This window comes from Sceloporus occidentalis, unplaced genomic scaffold (genome assembly GCF_023333645.1).
Source record: "Sceloporus occidentalis isolate IW3139 unplaced genomic scaffold, rSceOcc1.0.p SCAF_12, whole genome shotgun sequence".
Lineage (NCBI taxonomy): Eukaryota > Metazoa > Chordata > Lepidosauria > Squamata > Phrynosomatidae > Sceloporus > Sceloporus occidentalis.
Window position 1 is genome coordinate 2,225,196 of NW_028316992.1, and position 19,820 is coordinate 2,245,015.

The 19,820-nt window shown below is 40.5% G+C and overlaps 1 protein-coding gene across 1 annotated transcript in view; it reads right to left on the minus strand.

Annotated features, from left to right (window-relative positions):
• Window positions 1–816: 816 nt before the first annotated feature.
• Window positions 817–19,820, minus strand: part of NBAS (NBAS subunit of NRZ tethering complex) — a 217,437-nt gene continuing 198,433 nt past the window's right edge. The window contains exons 50-52 of the mRNA XM_089478023.1: window positions 17,528–17,672; window positions 11,564–11,692; window positions 817–1,541 (exon numbers count right to left, since the gene is read on the minus strand). Coding sequence (XP_089334149.1) covers window positions 1,266–1,541; window positions 11,564–11,692; window positions 17,528–17,672 — 550 coding nt within the window. The 3' untranslated portion in view covers window positions 817–1,265. The remainder of the gene's footprint in view (window positions 1,542–11,563; window positions 11,693–17,527; window positions 17,673–19,820) is intronic.

A 19,820-nucleotide genomic window follows, 5' to 3' on the forward strand; every position in this document is an offset into this window, starting at 1 on the left:
ACATCCAGGTGTCAGAGGTTTCATATAGCAACCACAAGACATCATACTCCAGGTTGGTCCCAACATGTAGACTGGGTTGCCAGTGATCATCTGTTAGCAGGTGAGCCAGCCAATGCCAAGATTCAATCCCATCAAGCCAAGCTTCTAGCACTGTAGCCAATAAAAACTGTGCCCTTTTTCTTCTATTCAAGTTGTGTGTTTATTTTGTCAACCACTACCCTTTGTATAGTTGCCACTTGTTACCAGGAGTGGCACTTAGGATGGTTAACAGTGGTAAAAAGTCAGTAATAAATATTATGTGAACATTTTCAACAGGTGAAACACACAATTAAAAAGGCGTCAATAAAAAGAAACTGTCACCATCCAAAGCCACCTTCAGCAACAACCCAACTGAGATACCAAAGGCATTTTTGCAAACACTTGCATTTTAAAGCAGCTATTGCACCACACAATGCATGGCCTCAACTCCCCCGAGGATTTAACTCAGTTTCCCTTGAACAGCTTAACAGTCTCAATACTGGGCAGTGGATGGAGCTAATATGAATAAGTTGAAAGGATGCCCCCCCCCCCCCCCCGTCCTATCAACAAAAGCAGGCCTTTTATTACTCCCACAGAAAATCAAGGAATGTATTTTTCTCTAAAGAAAGCAGAAATTGTTCAGTTACCTGCTCTGTAAGTACATCACACAGAGCAGTCAGGGCCCAAATCTAGCCTTCCATAAAATAAAATAAGTTTTGATTTTTCAGGGAAAAACAGCCACAAAACAAAAGCTCCAGTTGGTTTAAAGGAAATACTTTAATTAATTGAAGCAGCTTAATTTAATTGACAAAGTAACACAAATCTTTAAATGCACCTTCCAAACATTTCCTTTTGAAGTGATTTTATTAGTCTTCTGCACCTTTTCTTTCAATTATATGAATATTTCTACACTGGAGCTGAAGGTTTGGAGTATCATCACTGCTCAAGCAGCATGCAATCTGCAAAATATTTCTTTGTCAGAACATCATTCATGGGTTACATTGAATGTGACCTTCTGAAGTCAGCTATGTCATCCCCATATGGCAAGTGCTACTGACAGGATGGGGAGGCACTACAAGGAAGTATTTTAGTATGCATGTTGTTAGGATTTTAGGTAACACTAAGTAACAGTGATTAAATTAAAGAATATCCTTTCATAAAATGTATTCTGAAAGATATCCACTGGAAACCAGGGCAGCAGCAGTATATAGTTCAGGCACCAAGGGTAACTTGACATGCTCTGCCATTTAAATCCAGTGCTTAACAGCACTGAGAGCAGCACTAAAGGTTTGGAGTGCAGAATGCGTCCCTTTACAAGCCATCAGGAGTGAACCTGCCTCTGCAGTGAAGCCTGTGTCTTGCAATTGTTTTGCTATTTCTTCAACATTCCAGCATCCCTCCTCTTGCTTAGCCAGCAAATGGTTAACCAGGTGGGGATAGTAGACAGTGGAGATGCACTTCACCACCAATTTCTCATCCAGGAGCAGGGAAAGAAATTCAGAGTCGCAATTGGAGTCATCAACCTACAGGGGTGAATAATGTAATGCTATGAATACTTTGTATGACTGTATTGCCAGTATAAAAAAAAACATTTTGTTAAAAACATTTACAGAGTTAAAAACAGGAAAACAGTTGCTATAATCATCACCATCACCATCACCACCACCATCACCACCACCACCACCACCACCAATGACCAGAATACAGGAGTGGAGTGATACTTTCTTCTCAATAAAACTGAATAAAAAAATAGCACACAGACATTTTTTAGTTAACCTGCCTATGTTCAAGCAATGATAGAGAATAGATCAGTTCGGTGGCATGCATACTGATCAATAATTTTTTAACTGAAAACAATGCATGAAATGGATGCAAAAACTACAGAGCACACCCATAGCGTCGGGGCTTGCTTCTCCCATCAGTAAATCTGATGGAGCTGACATTTGGCAATAATGGAAGATCCTGTTATTACCAAATGGCAGCTCCAAGAACACTTTGTTAATGGGAGAAGCACACTTCAACTCCTCCATGATGATTTACTGATGGGAGAAGTGCTCTGGGTCTGAACGCCGATCATACTTCTTTGACAATTTCTGACGACGTCATGGCGATTTACTCACGGTAAGCCTCCTGGTTGAAAGAGTCCATAGGGCATTACCGAAAGTAAGGGGAAACAGTATTTGTGAGCTTGCCCCCCACCCATGTCTCCTTAAAATCTGCTCTGAAGAATCTTCTGGAACAGAGAGGTGTTTTGGATGACAGCCTTTGATTGAGAAATTGGATACAAATCACTTCCTGCTATTCTTTCAGCAGCACCCTTTACTTTAATTTCAGTCCGTTCTGTGAATGAGCACAACTCTTCCACTCACATAAGGAAACATCTGGATGCAGCTAGAGATGGAAATTATATTTTGAAACTTTAAAAACACACACTCAAAAACATGTATTGATATTGAGAAACCCTATTGAGAAGAATCTTGGATTACCAGTCATCGAGCCCATATTAATACTAGTAATCCTCTTCCCCCAGGAAGGAGGCAATGAAGTCCAAACCCATGAATTTCTCTGCCAGCAGAATGGCTCATTAGGCTGCAATGCACAATTTACTGTCCCCTTCAGATCAGTCAAACTGACTTCACTGGGAGCCAGTAGCTTTGAGTACAACCATGGCAAATTTCCATGAGATGTGATGTGTAGACCTTATTCCTAATGCTAGAATTTGACCAGAATTTACTAGTATGGTAAACTGAAAACAAGGCAGACATGTTCTGAAATGTGCATTCTTTTATATCTTAAGTGCCAGCTCATTTCACAAGGCACTCTGGTGGAATACTATGCAGTTTTAATAACACAAAACACTTCACACATTCAGCCTCCTGATAAAAACTAATAAATAGGCCATTAAAAACATACCTAAAAGCCAACCCACATTCTAAAGTGCTGTACAGACCTTCTGCTTCCACAAACGCGACTCCAGGAGATGAAACACTAATTATAGGACTGTGGTTGATAAGATTAATGACTGCTCACCTAGTATATTGATGGCATTAAGGGAGGAGAGAATAATATATTGCCACTCCTCAGCATGTGGCAACATTCTGTACTCTGTTGGCTCCTACAGCCGGATGAATAATCAGTGGGAAAGAAAATGTCCTGCACCCTCCTATGGTGGTGAAAAATGCACCACCAGCACACAATGACTCAACAGTGAAAATAACTTGGTTTAGAATTATGCCTTGTCCTATTACAATGTGTCTGCACAGACAGAGGGATGGCAGCTTCTTTTCTGTCCTTGGGCTGTATTACAGAAGCCACATGTTGGAAGTAAGCAAGGCTGAGGATGGCAGTCAATAGACCAGAGAGAAAAGCAGGGAAAACCACTCCTTCTCTTCCCCACCTGTGCTTTTCTCCCCCAGCCTCCTCTTCTTCTCCTCAGCTTACTGGGCTACTGGGAAAGAATAGATTATACTTTCAGAGACCAGAGGTGTATCGGCACTGCATCGGCAGTTTGATACCACTTTAATTGCCAAGGCTCAAGCCTAAGGAATCTTGTGGTTTCTTGTTTGACCATCATTAGCACTCTCTGCTAGGGACATCTACCTCCACTAGAAAATTAACCAATAAATAAATAAATAAATAAATAAATAGCCATCAAACTACAGGATTACACAGGATGGAGCCACGACCGCTATCCATTCTGTAATGCGGACACTGCACCTATTCCTTGCACAGGACTTTGAAATTAGGCCATGTGGCTCACACGTGTGGTCCTACAGCTATGGTTAGCTTTTTTGCATGCCATCAACCTTGGGGAACATTGTGGGGAAAGGAGAGAAATCAGAGGTCTGTGTCTCCTTTTTTGCAAGCCATCAGCTTTGGGGAAGGTTGTGGGGAAGAGAGGGAAACTGGAGTTTTGTGTCCACATTTTGCATGCCCAGACTGTGACCCTTGGGAGAGGTCCAGAGAGGGAGAAGAAGGGAGTGAAGCGGTGTCCCCCCCCCCCCTCCATTTAGATCCTTTGTTACATGCCCAAGAGTTTGACCCTCAACTTTTCCACGGGCAATATCAAAATCCATGATTTTGCCCCCAAAACCTGCCCTTGACTTATGCATGAGGTCGATTTATACACGAATATATACAGTATGCTAATGAATAATTTAACCCAATTCAACTATTACAGCAGTGTTAGATATGAAAGCACAATAGAAACGGCTGATGAAACCTGGGGGTACGATGAACAGCTGTGCATGTGCTTTCAGCCCTTGCCTATCCTTGTTTGGTGCTATGTGTGATAACCACTATCTCAAAATAAACCAAAATCAGCTACTGTATGTTTCTCATCACACTCTGAGCACCTTGATTAAATCTTTCTACTAAAAATGGTTGGTGATCATTGAATGTAATTTTAAACCTAAATGGTCATTCAGGTTCAAATTAGGGTCCCAAAGGCAGCAAATTGGCTCCAAGATCCAGTGAACCTGCTTATTAAGTAACAGGCACAGAATAGGACACACCATAATCTATTCTAAATTCCTTTCAAACATCTGAACAAAACTACATATTCCTGTGGATGTTAAGAAAAAAGGAGTCTGTTGGGTTAATAAAACATGCTGATTGTACTTCTAAACATGAAACTGCAAAATGTCTCATCATAACCCTTTCCTTTTCATTGTACAGAATTCCAACGTGGTCATTTCATTCATTTTTTGCCAATACTTCTTTTCACTCAGATCTGCAGCCAAGGTAACACCTTTGCATCATCAACTTTCCTTCCCTCAAAAATATGCAAGTGGTCCAGGAGAGGTGGAGAGGACAAAATTTTCCAGGTTTGAGGAATACACAAATGCTAACTAGGTATCTCCATCCAAAATTTAAGAAAACAAATAGATAGGTTATGACATTTATTCTTTGGGGGGGGGGGGGCAGCATGGCAGGGGGTTGGACTGGATGGCCCTTGTGGTTTCTTCCAACTCTATGAGTCTATGAAATCCCCAACAAAACATGAAAAGCTGATTTTACTTCTAGTAAAAAGCATAAAGAAGGCGATCCAAACTGGATCAATGCTCCTATGCTTGAAAACCAAGATTCAACTGGCACACATTATGTAAGTCAGTCTCACCTTCTACAGTCTTACAATTCGCAAAGCTCCCTATCCCATGACAGAGAAAGCTCCAGATACCCATGGTTAAATATGCAGGGAAGAGCTGGACAGTTCCTTGTCCATCTCTGCTTGCCTCTTAGTGCAGCGGTGGGGCAATTGTGGCCCTCCAGATGGTTGTAGTCTACAATGCCGATTAGTCCAATGGGGAGGGATTATGGAAACCACTGTTACCCTCCTTTGCCTTATTCACTAGTCATCTCTTTTCATTCTCTTTACAACTCCTGGGATAAAATCAGAACTTGGAAAATGCCATAGCATTTCGGGGATTCTGGGAGCTTTGATTTTAAAAATTGGAACTATTGCAAACTTTGGCTAAAATTAACTGCCAGGGAAAGGGTTAAGCAGTGAGAGACTGCTTCTCTTTCTCCCCTCTATGTCTGGGGGTGGGAGAAGGGAGAGAAATTGCAGTCATCTTCATTTTTCTTTCCACCTGTTGGCAGGGCAACCTGAAAGATGGCCAGCAGGCAGAGCCAGGTTGCTCTCCTGTGGTGAATGCACTGTGTAGTCTGGCTCTTATTTGATCAACCCCCTTCTAAGGAAAAATAATTAAGTAACCCTTTAAGAAGAAAGCAGCAACAGAAGTCGGTCTCTACAGAACACAAAATAAAGCTCAAACCTTTAGTGCATCTCTCAAGATTTTAGAACATTAATAATCACAAAGCCTTCCCCTACTTGTGTGACAAAGGTCTTAAGCAATTCTACTAAAAACATTTTAAATTTTCCAGTAGGAAGATACATTGACCTTAGGTACGACTGTATAGATTTATCAAGGCAAACAGTCATTACCACAATGAGCTGAAGAAAAGATAATCCAGTTAAACAATGAAAGCGGAGGATTGTTTTAAATGAGTTTTTAAGTCCATTGTTCAGTTGTTAAAGGACTGTCCTTGCATTAAAAACTCAGTTGCCTAACATTACATTTACACATTAGCACATAAAATAAAATGTACACAGCCTATTCTCCCAATAATGCTATTAGCTATAGTGTCAATTCAGATGAAGATCCACTTAGGAACAGTCTACAAATAAGGATAGGAGATTTGTATGGACAGTGTATCCTCTGTCCCCAGGGTGTGCCTGTTTTACTTCTAGGTCCACTGTATTCTAACTGTATTCAATCTAAAGTGGAAGTGGAAAGCTCTGATCTCTTCTTCAGTGTTGCCCTGAGAGGTGTAGAACACAATGCTGAAGCTCTGAACCGAGTAATAATTTCAGTATTTGAACCATAGCTTCAATAAGCGTAACTGATCATAGATCTTCCCTGCTGTTTTAGCTAATGTTAGCTTTTTAATATTGTAGCTTCTTTAAAAATTATTGAAAGCCACCTTGAATCCCATCTTGAGAAAAAGGTGGGATATAGATTCAGTAAATAAATACAGATTAAACGCACTGGGTGACCTTGGGCAAGTCACTTGCTCAGCCTCAGAGGAAGGCAATGGCAAACCTCCTCTGAACAAACCATGTCAATACGACCTCGTGGCCTTAGGATTGCCATAAGTCAAAAATTACTTGAAGGCACACAACAGCAAACAACAATCAATTAATATTTCAATATATCCCAGGTGAGATTGACTGGAGTTAACCTAATTCATATTCTACAGTGGGCCTCTGCCATCCACAGGCTTGCCCTCTGCGGATATAAGCATCCACAGACAGCAAGTCTCATTGTTCTCAATGGTGAAGCCTGGCCCCTAGAGCTGGAGTGCCAAACCAGGCTGCCCTCTTCATTGCTGCCTCCCGCCACTACCACCCTGTGCTGGACCCTCCACCACTGCTCCTATGCAGATGGACTACCAGCAGAACTGGGACTCAGTATCCAGCCCAGTGTCCACAAGCTGGTGGTCACCATCAAATTGCCACTGCTCCACTCTGCCACCCCAGCCCAGCAAGAGTTCCATGGGCAGAAGCTGCGACTCAACTTGCTGTGCCCAATCACCCCCCACCTCCACCTCCCACTGCCCTATCTGGTGGACAAGGGAGGCTCCCAGCCCACTTTCGACAAGGCCAAGCAGCAGCTGGTGGTCAGCCTGTCAAACTGGGCCAAGCCTTACTTTGCACCAGCAAGGGGGAGCCTTGTCCCATTCCCCACATGGCATTGCCAAAGTTCAGTGTCGGAGAGTGCTCAATGGCACCACGTGCCACCACAACTGGGGACAACTGGACTTGAAGTCCCGTGTTGTTTTTTTCTTACTGGGGGGGGGGGAGAGTCTGGAATGGATCCTCCATGGATACAAAGGGCCAACTGTTTTACTGTTCATAATTTTTTCCCATCTGAGTTTATAAGCTTCTTCATGATCTGATTGATATTAGCAGATTTTCTTGGCAAGTTTCTTCAGAGGGAGCCTATCATTGCCATCCTCAGGCTGACAGTGTAACTTACCCAAGGTCACCCAGTGGGTTTCCATGGCTCAGTCAGGATCCAAACGCTGACCGCCCAGTGTCCCTGTCCAGCTCTCAAACCATCACACCACACTGGCACTGGGAAAATCAGAATATAATTTGTAGGAATGGAGAACTCTCTGTAATAGGTTTTTGATGGAAAATGCAGAAGACTGTGGTGGAAGAGGAAGAAAGTGCTATTACACTAGTAGATGGGAGCTAGCATGATAATGAATGTAGACTTTTGTATATCACACATAGAGAATAAGCTGGGTGTAGTGGTTTGAGTGTTGAACCATGACCCTGGAGATCATGATTTGATTCCCCACTCAGCCATGGAAACCCACTGGGTGACTGTGGGCAGGTCACACAGTCTCAGCCCTCAAAACCCCATGGTTCACATCAGGATCACCATAAGGTGGAAATCACCTGAAGTCACACAACAACAACAATATCACACATAGCTGTCACAATGCTGTAAATCAGATATGAAGGTGCCAGCTTTGTCACCTGCAGAGTCAGACCTTTCAATAAACTGATGTAGTTAAACCAATTTTCTTTTTTAAAAGTGAATCAAGCTGGCCATTTATTCAAGCTGTTAGGCACATGCAACTGTTCTTCGAAAGATGCTGACAGATAGAACAGCAGAAATACCTGTGTGCTGGGTCAGTAGACACAGGATAAATGAAGGGAGGCTGGATCATGCCTAACATTTTATCACATAATATCTCTTACAGACATCACCAACTTTTATCCCTTCCATAAAATGTCACAAAAGCTATCATTTTTTTAAAAAAAAATTCAAGACTGTTTTTATCTCAAGCTAACATAAAAATCACTGCTGGGAATAGGGCACTTCACATAGTAGTTTATATTCATTTCTAGAGTATTGAAGGTTATGTTTGACACAGTTGGTTTGTTTTCCAATCAAATTTATAAATATAAAAGAGTATATTTGGAAAATGAAAATTAGGTTAGTCATGTGGATTTCTTGTACTGCTTCTATGTTAATAAGCTAAAATAACAATTACACAGTCCTCAAATATAATTCTTTTCCTTCTACGTGAATAATGTTTCCTGAGCAAAATACTTCATGCCATTTCTTTCTTTGGGGAAATTGTATTTGGTTATTTTCCATAAAGCTTTTGTTCATAAGCGTTCCTTTTTCAAATCAGGGAGAGATTTATCTCCATGTGAGTCTTTTGCATTAAACTGGTTAAGAAAGTGAGTATCAATTATAGCCACAAATATTTCCCAATTGCCATAGCTTGGCTGGGCAGCAACACACTCTGCTTGCTGCTGCAGTGGACACTCTGTGTGCTGTTCATGGGGCTAAGCCATAGTAATTGCAATCATGCATACTTCTCTAGTATTTGTCTATGTGCATTCACAATCTCTTTACATACCCACACTTGCACCACTGACAAGGAGCAGATTATATATATATATATATATATATATATATATATATATGCTAAAACAATGGTTTACAAAAGTTTTTAAAAAGAATTAAACAATCATATCATTTTAAAAATGGAAAAGCAAAGATTTAAACCCTGGTCTCTATCATCATAGTCTAACACTCAAACTACTACAGAACTCCAGCTCAATTGATACTATTAAATAAATTGCTGTTATTTTGATGTAATTTTTTTATGTTTAGAGTTTCAGTCTTGTTTGCTTTCTTGAACAAAATGCTTAAAAATATATGGAAGAGCAGGACAAACATTTAAATAGACTTTCTGAAAGTAGCAATTTTGGCCATGGTCCCTACAGATTAGCCAAGTACTACTTGTTTGCACAGTGAAATGTATTATTTGGAAACTAGAACATTACTCAAAGACACATTGTTAATCTTAAATATTGCCTGATGATTGAAACTACCATTAAAACCACCTTAAAAGATAACATTATATCCTACTGTAACAAACAAACCAATTAAACAGGCAACACTAACTTAATTTCAATTATTCATGCACAGTATTCACTGCTGGAAAAGGCCTAGTTATTTTCTGATGGGGAGGAAAGATGGAATTGGCAGTTTGCGGCAGTTTTTGGAACATCAACACAAGAGTCCTGCAATTTTGGAGATGCTTGCAAAAGAAACTGTTTATTTTATTGCAAACAAAAGCAGCTGAATTCCTAGTATCAGCGCTTCCAAGCATCATTCTTTTAAATGTAAACATCCATAAAGCTGTCAGCATCATACGAATGGCTAAATAATACATTGGATCAGCAAGCGAGCTCTGCATTTCCTCTTGCACAGCCATGGTTTTGAGCTGCGCTATCTCTGTGTCAAGGAAATCAATAGGCTCTGATTTGGTTTTCCAGATGCTACTTATGAATCTCCTGCTTAATGTAAATAGCGACTGAATTTGGCAAGCAAAAGAACAATGGTTAAACACAAAAACAGGCCAACTCCAATGAACAAATAAAGCAGAAAAACAAAACAAAAACACACTGTAAGACCATATTCTGTAGTCACATAATATAGCTGTAAGTTATGCAAACAATTAAACCACTATATTCAAACTTCTACTGTCTTGGTGGGAGTATTCTGCCCATCTTTTCCGTTTGGATACTATCCACTCTCTTTATTCACTGCAGTGTTGGAAAGCCATGTCTGCTTCTTAAGAATGAAACAAAAAGCAGTGCTCACTACATCCCAATTCCCTTCTCTCTCCTGCTATTTCTTATTGGGGGCATGCATATCAGGGATATTACAAAAATGGTTGCTCATAATCATTGTGTGGGTGCATGGTCCTTCAAGTTGCCTGTTGACTTATGGCAACCCCATGAATTTCACAGGGTTTTCTTAAGCAAGGAATACTCAGAGGTGGTTTTGCCAGTTCTTCCTCTGAAACATAGACTACAGCATCTGTTATTCATAGGCAGTCTCCCATCCAAGTACTAACTAGGGCTGCTCCTGCTTAGCTTCCAAGATCAGAAGGGATCTGGTAATATTTAATTACCTGGAAAGTGGACCCTTTGTATATGCGGAGGATTTGTTCTGGACTCCTCCACGTATGGGAAAAATGCGGGACCTCAAGTCTTGTTGTTTGCTATTTGTGCGCACACTATTTTAATGTCAGGGGTTGCTGTCTGCATGAGCTTGAGCCTGGAGATGGCAAGCCCGCATATGGGGCGGGTGCACTGTACTATCCTACATGTTAACAATATGTATAGAGAAGGGGTGGACAACTTCCTTGTGGTGGGGTGGAGCATACTGGGGCCCCTCAATCCATCACTGTCTGTACAGTGCTGCTGCCATTTTCATGGCATATTTTTGTGGTGGAGTGTAAAAAAGCTGTCAAATCATCTATGTGGTGACAGAAAGAGAAGTGGTGAGAGTGTGGACGGTGGTGAGGGAGAGGGAGCACGTTTGAAACTACAAGGTGTTTTTGGAGGGGAATACCAAATGTCCCAACAAGTTCCAGCTTTAAAACACGAGTAAGGTAAATATTCAGCAAGAGTCAAATACACAATCCAGTTTTTAAACCTGATAATAAGTTAAGCCTGAAGAGTTTTCTTTTAGTTCATTTTTAAAAAAAGGAAAAAGAGAAATAATCACATTTTACAATGTCAAAACTGTCACTCTGGACATCAGTAATTTAATTAACATTAATCAAACAGTTTCTCCATATACACAGGAAACCCCTAGAGTCAAAACTGTGGCACATATTTCCCAGGTTAAATGGATTCTAGGTTATGTTGCATTAATGGCTAATGTGTAAACGAAAAAGAACAACTGAAGCATGACGCCAATACAAAGCGGTTAGACAGATAACACAAAATAATAATTTCTTTAAAAGATTATTAGTTTTAATCACCTTGAGCATAGAAAAAGAACTGCCTAGCCCTATGGTCCTGCAGATTACACACACAAAAGCTTAGGAAAGTCATAATAATGATAACACGCTCAAGAGGCCTGGCTTCCTACATGAAGATAAAAGAGCTAATTTATCACCTGAAACAAGGAAGGATGGTTAATTCAACTCCTCATACCTTCGAAAGAGCTGTTATCTGCTCTAGTGCCAGAAAGTGAAGATCTTGATCTCTGCTTTCCACAAGCAGTTTCAGGGACGGCAACTTCAGGGACTGGTTAAGCAACAGCAAACACAGGTCTTTTATGCACTGAAAATAAAAGGAAAAGCTTGTGTAGTCAGATTGTGGAGGGGGAGTGGTGCAACTCACGCTCAGGTTCAGGATAATCAAGTGTGAGATGAAAGTCAAACCTTTCTGCAGCAAACAAAACCTTCAGCCTGTTTGAAAAGTTGAAAGGAAGGACTGAGTAAAAGGGATGTCTTTCAGCATGGCAGATAAAGTCACCTGAAAATTACTATTATGTGCTCAGTACAGAGTATGATCAAAGCACTTTTGCTTTGGGAAGGCCCTTTCCTTCAGTGCACACTAAGGGAGAAGACCAGCAGCTATTAAAGGCAGTCTCACAGTGTTGTAAGCATGGTTTGACTTTTTCTTTCTTTCTTTTTTTGACCATACATATAGATGCTTCATGCAAGCCACTCAAAGATCTGGTATATATTAAGGCCATCAAATGGCATTCTCTCATTGCCACCACCAACTCCTCCTTCTCTTCCTCCTGATAGGGAACAAAGCAGCCGGCCCAAAATGAGAAGAGACTGTACTGTTGCCATCTGAGGCCCTTACCTTCTCTTTCAGAAAATGAGAACAGTGCTCCATAGGTGAGTATGTGACAGGGAAACAGTCTGTCTCAAGCAAGTGTTAATATGGCATTTTGCTTCCAAAATGGAAGGTTGAAGGATGAATGCTAAACCAGAGGCTGCAACATGCATCAATGATATGTTGCTATATGTTTGTTGTGTGCTTTCAAATAGTTGCTGACTTATGGTGAGCCTAAGATGAACCTATCATGGAGTTTTCTGGGGCTGAGAGTCTGTGCCTCACCCAAAGAAACCTAGTGGGATTTCATTGCTGAGTGGGGAATTGAAGCTTTTTCTCCAGAGTTTTAGTCCAATGCTCCAACTACTATACTGGCTCTCACCGCCTGATGTGCTTTACAGAAAAGCTCAAAACAGATGCATAGTGCTACAAGTGCTATGAGATTTGTAACTACAGACAGAAAAGCAGGCGTATCTTAGAAAATACCACAACCCTCCCCCCAACTATTATTTTTCATACAACTAAAATCAAGGAAATGAAATTTCACAGCATGGTTTGATATTATAATGAATATCTCCCAGAAATTATCAATGGAGCCTGCCAGTTAATGGTTGTGCTGCACAGTTAAGTACCACTTATCTCCCCTAAACAGAAGCAGGATGGGCGTGGCACTTCTTACAACATTTTCCTCATTAAACCCTGTGGGGTAATTAAAGCAAGAAGAGATATGATACATATGCAGAAATAAAAACAGGGAGTAATCAAGGGACGCAATCCAGTGGCTCATGGTAAAAGCCATGGTGACTGTGTGGTTGTGTTGTCTCCAGGGAATTTTTGTGAAATATTCTTCCAGGTTCTTGACAATTTTTGCAACCGAAGTGTTCAGCCCTGAATATGCTTACGGTTTGTTTTGTAATAGATGCTTGAGTAATAAAGGCTGGTTTAATCAAGGCCGCACACTAGGGATGTAAATAATGTTTGCAATTTTATCATCTTGATAAGAAAGCCCACTGGTGGGAAATGTCAACCTCAGTGAGATTTTTTCCCCTCTAAGTAAGAGGTAAAGGACCAATCTTTTTTCCCATTTTCATTATTTTTTTTTAAAAAGGGAGAAGCTATGATGGGGTTATCAGCAACACATATTTTGTACAAAATGCATTTTTTTCACACAGTTCCCAAAAGAAAAAAAAGAAAAGAAAATCCATCAAAAATTGTGCAAACTCTCAGCCTGTATGGAGAAAATAATTGTACTCATTCTTTCCTGCACAGATGAAATGAGTGAAGATTTGCATCTCAACTTCAAACTACACACTCAGATCCTGATTTAAGGGATGTAGTCTAAGGAGTCTGAAAGGCGGCAATTTGCCCATGGTCACCCAGTGATCTCTGATCTTCTCGAGTCCTGGTCCAATACTTCAAATTACTAAACCATGCTGTCTCCCAGTTATGTATGAGAAATCATGATTGGTATCATGAACCAGATTTTAATAGCCTACTTATGATTAATAATAAAATTTATTCGTGTATATATAGCACATGGGTGGGAATATGTGATCTGTTGGACTAGAATTCCCAACAGCTCTTGTCATCATAGGCAGTGCTAAGGAATCATAGAGATGCAGTCCAACAGCATCTAGAGGGCCACATATTCCCTGCTCTGACCAAAAGAAGTCTTGAAAATCAGGCAATTTAATTGGAATCTAAATAATTATTCCTAGGCTGTGAGAGATGGGCTGAAACACAGGAAGGCATATGTGTCCGTTGGTCACTTTATAGCTCAGATGGAACATAGATGGGCACTGTAAAATTACATTAGCTGTATCATGTATAGAGCCAGGGTGGTGAAGCGGGTTGAAGGTTGGACTAAAACTCTTGGATACCAGGGTTCGAGTTCCCGCTTGACCATGGAAACCTACTGGGTGACCTTGGGCAAGTCATTCCCTCACATCCTGAGAGGAAAACATGGACAAGCTCACACTGAACAGATTTTGCCAAGAAAAATCCCATGATAACCGTCTTAGGGATGTCATAAATCAGAAATTGCTTGAAAACACACAACAACAACAACGGCAACAACAACTTCATGCATATGTGGAATCCACACACATCTTATTAGCAATTCTCCCAATTAACAGCAACACCCATGAATCACTTAACCACAATTAAGTAAGAAAGGAATTTCCTCTAGAGAGGGTGCTCCTAAGGTTGGTTCCCCATTTGTTAACCATGCTAAGATGGAACCAAATATATGCCTTCACCAGCCCAGTATGTGCTATTAGTCACTATTGTTTTAGACATCTTAGAATCTGCTCTAGTTACATTTACCTTAGATATTTACTAGTGTATTCTGGTTTTATATTCTTTTCCCTTCCCATTTTTCCCCTGCCCTAGTCTCCATAAATAGGAGTGCTGTTTGGGGTTCTTTTGTAAGAAGTTTTATAGCTCTGTCAAGCCTCTTATGATTCTGCTTCTTCACTTACAGTTTTGATGGGTTTGCAAATATAAAATGTTACTGGCACTATAAAAAACTGCTGCTTCACCCAGGCTGTACATTGTAACAGCCATCAGCATTTATTTTTGCAAACATTGTGCACATGTCAGTAAACTATGCTTTCCAGACACACAGAAATGTGTAGAAATATACAGTGTTCAGTGGGTCATTCCGTGCTCTGTAAGGCTGTTGTTGTTTATCAGAAATGAAATAAAAACAAAAAGAGAACATTTCAAGAGATTATAGAAAGCTTAATATTTTTAATTTTGCTAGAGTGCATAGAGTACTTTTAATCCTTTTCCATCCTCACCTATTCTTCCAATATTCACTTTGCAGCTGGGAGTTCAGCTGGCCAGTGAAAGATTTAGACCATTAAGTTGGTAAAGAAGTTACAACACACTCATGACATATCAACAGCCAAGTCCCTGTATACTGCAGCTCTCTTTTACTGTTTCAAATCACATTTGGAATAAACTAAATATAACTGGAATGAAACCGGTATCATTGATGTATTAGCATGCTCAAGAATTTCAAGCATACCAATAACAAAATGTTTTTTAAAATCCAAACATACAACAAATAGAATAGTAAACCCCACCCCATCAGCTCAGCATGAACTAAGAATGCCCAGTGTTCAGCAGGGGCCCTTTCAAACTTGACAGTTATAGCACTCTCATTACACTTTAACTGGAATGCCTACATGATGTGGAATCCTAGGATTTGTAATTTAGTGAGTCACTAGAGAATCCTAGCTGAGAATTACACGCTACTTCCCAAACTGCAGATCCCATGATTCTATAAGATATTGCCATGGGAATTAAAATGGAATCATAGTGCTATAATTATGCAGTGTGTAAATGGTTCCCAGGAGCCAGTTGAAAGCTGGTTGGAAAAGAAAAATGGAAAACAGAGTGAAAAAAGACAAGAAAAAAGACAAAATGATTGGCTTGAGCCCCATATAGCTTATATCCCAGAGGCTGGCACCATGGGAACAAGAGTAAGACTGTGATATTTAGAAGCCTGAGCAGATGGGTCAGGATAGCATGGGCTGAGCCCCTGTTGTACTTGGACTGATCCGTGTGCTGGCGCGAGGATTTGGAAGCAGTTCACATACCTGTCACTGCACTGACCTGGGACTGGGACAGGCATGCACTCCTTCCCTTCCCTTGTGTCACCTCTACTGAGAGCCCCTGCCCTCAGTCAATGCATCTGATGTGGAATCACGCTGCCTGGATGTACCCACATGGACTCATTTCCACATCAGACATGGCAAAAGGGGACTCCTGAGGAAGACCGATAGCTGGCAAGGTAAGGAGCACAGGGGAGTGGTGCGAATACTAAGATTTTGCCATGGAGCTTTGGGGAAACTCTGCGCAAAACCAGGGGTATTTTAACCTGGGGTCAGGCTCGATCTACGTGTGGTCTTGCAGGATCACAGCCAATCTTGCCCCAGGGGTTTCGGCTTGCATTGAATGGTCTAGATAATGTGAGGCTGGGGGCAACCTGGGCCTTTGCAAACAACTCCAAGATCAGCTGTTAGTGTTGTAGATGCTCTATGGATTATTCCCATATAGTTGAGGAGGGCATATAGCTGGGGGGGGTGGTATGTGTAAATGGCATGTGTATAAAAGACATCTCCTAATGTCTCAGAGAATAATTGCTAGTTAAGAAACAAACAATTCTGGGTTAAATAACAGACCCTGAAGAAGACACATTTGCATGCACACGGACCTATGCCGTTCCATTAATACTTTGTTAGAGTGTTATTTAAATTAAATTGTTATTCTCTTATTGTACTTTGTTGTGTCATGATTAACCTGACCACGCCCTCTATATACTGAAGGGTGGTTTAGAACAGCATAAAGAAATCAATGAATGTGATGGTGTCGTGAGTTATGATTGTTGTAAAGCCCTCAGTAGAATTTTTTACTGTTGTGGGGCCCTGCTGATCTGAAACACACCTAGCCAATGGAAGAAACTGTAGCAACGTGGAATCCCTTTGAGAATGGACAGAAAAGAAGGAGAGCACCTAAACAGTGGTTTCCCTAAGCAGAAAAATAGACATGTCTTGAGCTGGTCTGTGATCACTGCTATATCTGGAGGAGCAAATAGCATGCAATGTAAAGTCACAATCTTAGGCTTTCAGTAAGGAGATTGGAAAGGTATGAAATTACTGAAATTTTATCTATGTGACAAAATAGGTAAATTCATTGAGCACTACTGAGCAGCAATCCTTAGTGCCCTGATGAAAGATGGAAGTACACTGAAGCAGACCTCTAGATGGATGAATGGGGCCCAATGACACAATAAAATTATAGTGCTATATTCCACTTTTATTTCCATGGTTTCGTTTTATGGAATTCTGGGATCTGCAGTATAGGGAGGGCATTTAGAAGTCTCAGCCCGAGAGCTCCTCTGGGATCTCTGACCAAACTATAAACCCCAAGATTTGAGAGGATGAAACCATGGCAGTTCAAGTGGAATAACAGCATATTATTCCATAGTGTGCCTATCAACTAAAAGGAGGTATTTGGATGTATGCCTATGATCCATTTACTGTCACTAGCTATCCAGGGCAACAATAAGATCAGGGCTCAGGGCTGTGTAGGAGCAAGGCACACAGAAAATGAATGCAGCTTATACAGCAAGAGTGCCTCGTGAACATAGGGTGCAGTGCTATAACTGTAATAAAGGTGGCAGCTGAGACAGATATAGTTCAAAAGTCCCTTACCAATTATCTTTCCTGTGTTGAATAAGGAAAAGGCAGCCACTGATGAGTTTACTATCAGTGCAAACTTGTTCATCTCTGGCAAGGGCTCAAGTCAGGAAAAACTCACCTCTGCAGAGAGCATGTGCTTTGTCCCATATAAGGAGCGGCATATTTTCAAAATCTCATTTCCTGTATTCTCTTTATGTTCCTGTTGGCATTTCATAAGCATCACTGTTCCCAGTTTAACCCAAGGATTATTACTTGGACTTGTTCTGAAATTCAGGGGGAAAAGTTTCTTGTAAGTTAAAAGAAACGGATAAAGAAAAAAAGAAAAGAAAAAAGCATATACTTTTTTGCATGTATCTGCTTGTTTGAACATATAGACTGATTTACATTTTGACAAGATGTATTGAGATAGTAAAAAAAAAATCAAGTTCCTTATAAAGTAGAAAAGACTCCTTGTGAAAGCAAAAGGAATATTTGAAGTTAGCTGTAAATTAATCTTCTTCACACAGGGGAACAGATAGATGCTGTGGGGGGAAACCTCTCTTCCAGAATCCGTTTCTTCTCATTCACTACAGCTACCAAATTTGAAAAGTTCCTTCAGTACTATTGTTTATAACAAAAGACTAACTGCTGGGACAGGCTGCCCAAGTATAAAAATTTACAAGGGATAAAGAACTGCTGTCTTTCTCCTTCCTCAACAATAACTATCCTGAGGGGACAATAAATTGCAAGCATTGTGAGAAAGAGGAAAGTTAGCTTTGTGCAAATTAATTTCCCATGAAAATAAGTGGAAAGGATGCCATGTAATAGCACCACACAGGGAAGGCTCAGCTATTGCTACCAGTGTTCACATATGCATCCAAATTTGCTCATGTACACAATGAATTAGAAAGTACAGAAAACATCCCCAAAGTTGTGGTACATGCATAGTTGATTTTTCACCCATACTATGGCAAAAGCAGGGGATAAATAATTCAAGAATATTGACAGCTGGGACACAGAACTTTCATTTTGTTATAAATGTTGGAGGGGGTGGCTGATAAGTGTATTGACTTCCTGGCACTGAACCAGAAGACTGTTAGTAATAATTACTAATACCTATTACTAATAATCATGACAGAATTAAAACAGATGAATTTGATTAGCTGTAGTTTGCAAGACAAGAAGTTAGAGGGGCTCTAAGCAAAGGTTGGAACACACAAGAGTAATACTAGACAGGTTAACAACATTTTTTTCCCCAAAAAAAGAAGCAAGAAAGTTGAACTGAAGCCTAAATACCCTAAAGCCATGACTCAAACCACCACATAATCTGTCTTTGCTCATCACAGGTTATCGAACTAGTGGGGTGATTTGAGTGAGTGGGTTCAGGATGGAGGGATACATTGAGAATTTGGTCCCTCATTACGGAGTGTGGAAAAACTACTCCTGGAAAAAAAATCTCCCTGTACCTGAAAGTTTATAATAAAGACAATCAAGCATAATACTCCCCTTTGGGAAAAGATGCTCAATATGATAGTGATTCAGTTTTTGCTGATCCTGAAGGATGTAGATTATCTTTGCCCATTTCAGTCGGGATTCTGACTTAACTATGAATACACAATTTTACTCTTAGTGACTTTTCACTACTGACCAAAGTATTGTCCTGGACTGACCCCCATGGATTAGAAACTGAATGCAGTTTTATAATAATAATAATAATAATAATAATAATAATAATAATAATAATAATAATAATTTGTTTTATTTATATACCGCTATTCCAAATATCATAGCGGTGAACAGCAAGTAAGCTAATCAGCAAGTAAGCTATGGTGGTTCTACTCCTATTTATGGAGCAGTTTGTACATGAGGGGACTGTATGTTGTCCTCTTTGCTGTGGGAAGTCTTGAGATACCGTAATGACAAGAATATTCTTGGAGCACTATAGTAGTAGTTGGACTTCGTTTAAAATCAAATAATGGTGACAAGGGAAGACAGGCAAAATTGTTCAGCTCTGAGTATACCAAATTAGGTTCAAAGTTTGCATGCCGCTCCATACACAGGCAAGCCATACACTGCTTCTGGTTTACGTGGAAGCCGCACTGCAATCAATTGAATGGTGTGCGGTATTTGCCTTATGCAGGGGGTCTGGATCCCTGTGTAAAGCAAGGCTCCACTGTATTGGCTTACAATGGTCTATACAGCTCAGTGCAAGGAACATAGGAGAATGCCAACTCTAGGGAGCCTTGGTGGCACAGTTGTTAAATGCCAGTATTGCATGTCGATCCCAGGAAAAGCTCCAGGGTTGACTCAACCTTCTATCCTTTCGTAGATCAGTAAAATGAGTACCCAGGTTGTTGGGGGTAATTTACACATTGTAAACCACTTAGGGAATGCTAGTTCACTGATAAGCAGAATAGAAATGTACTTGCTAT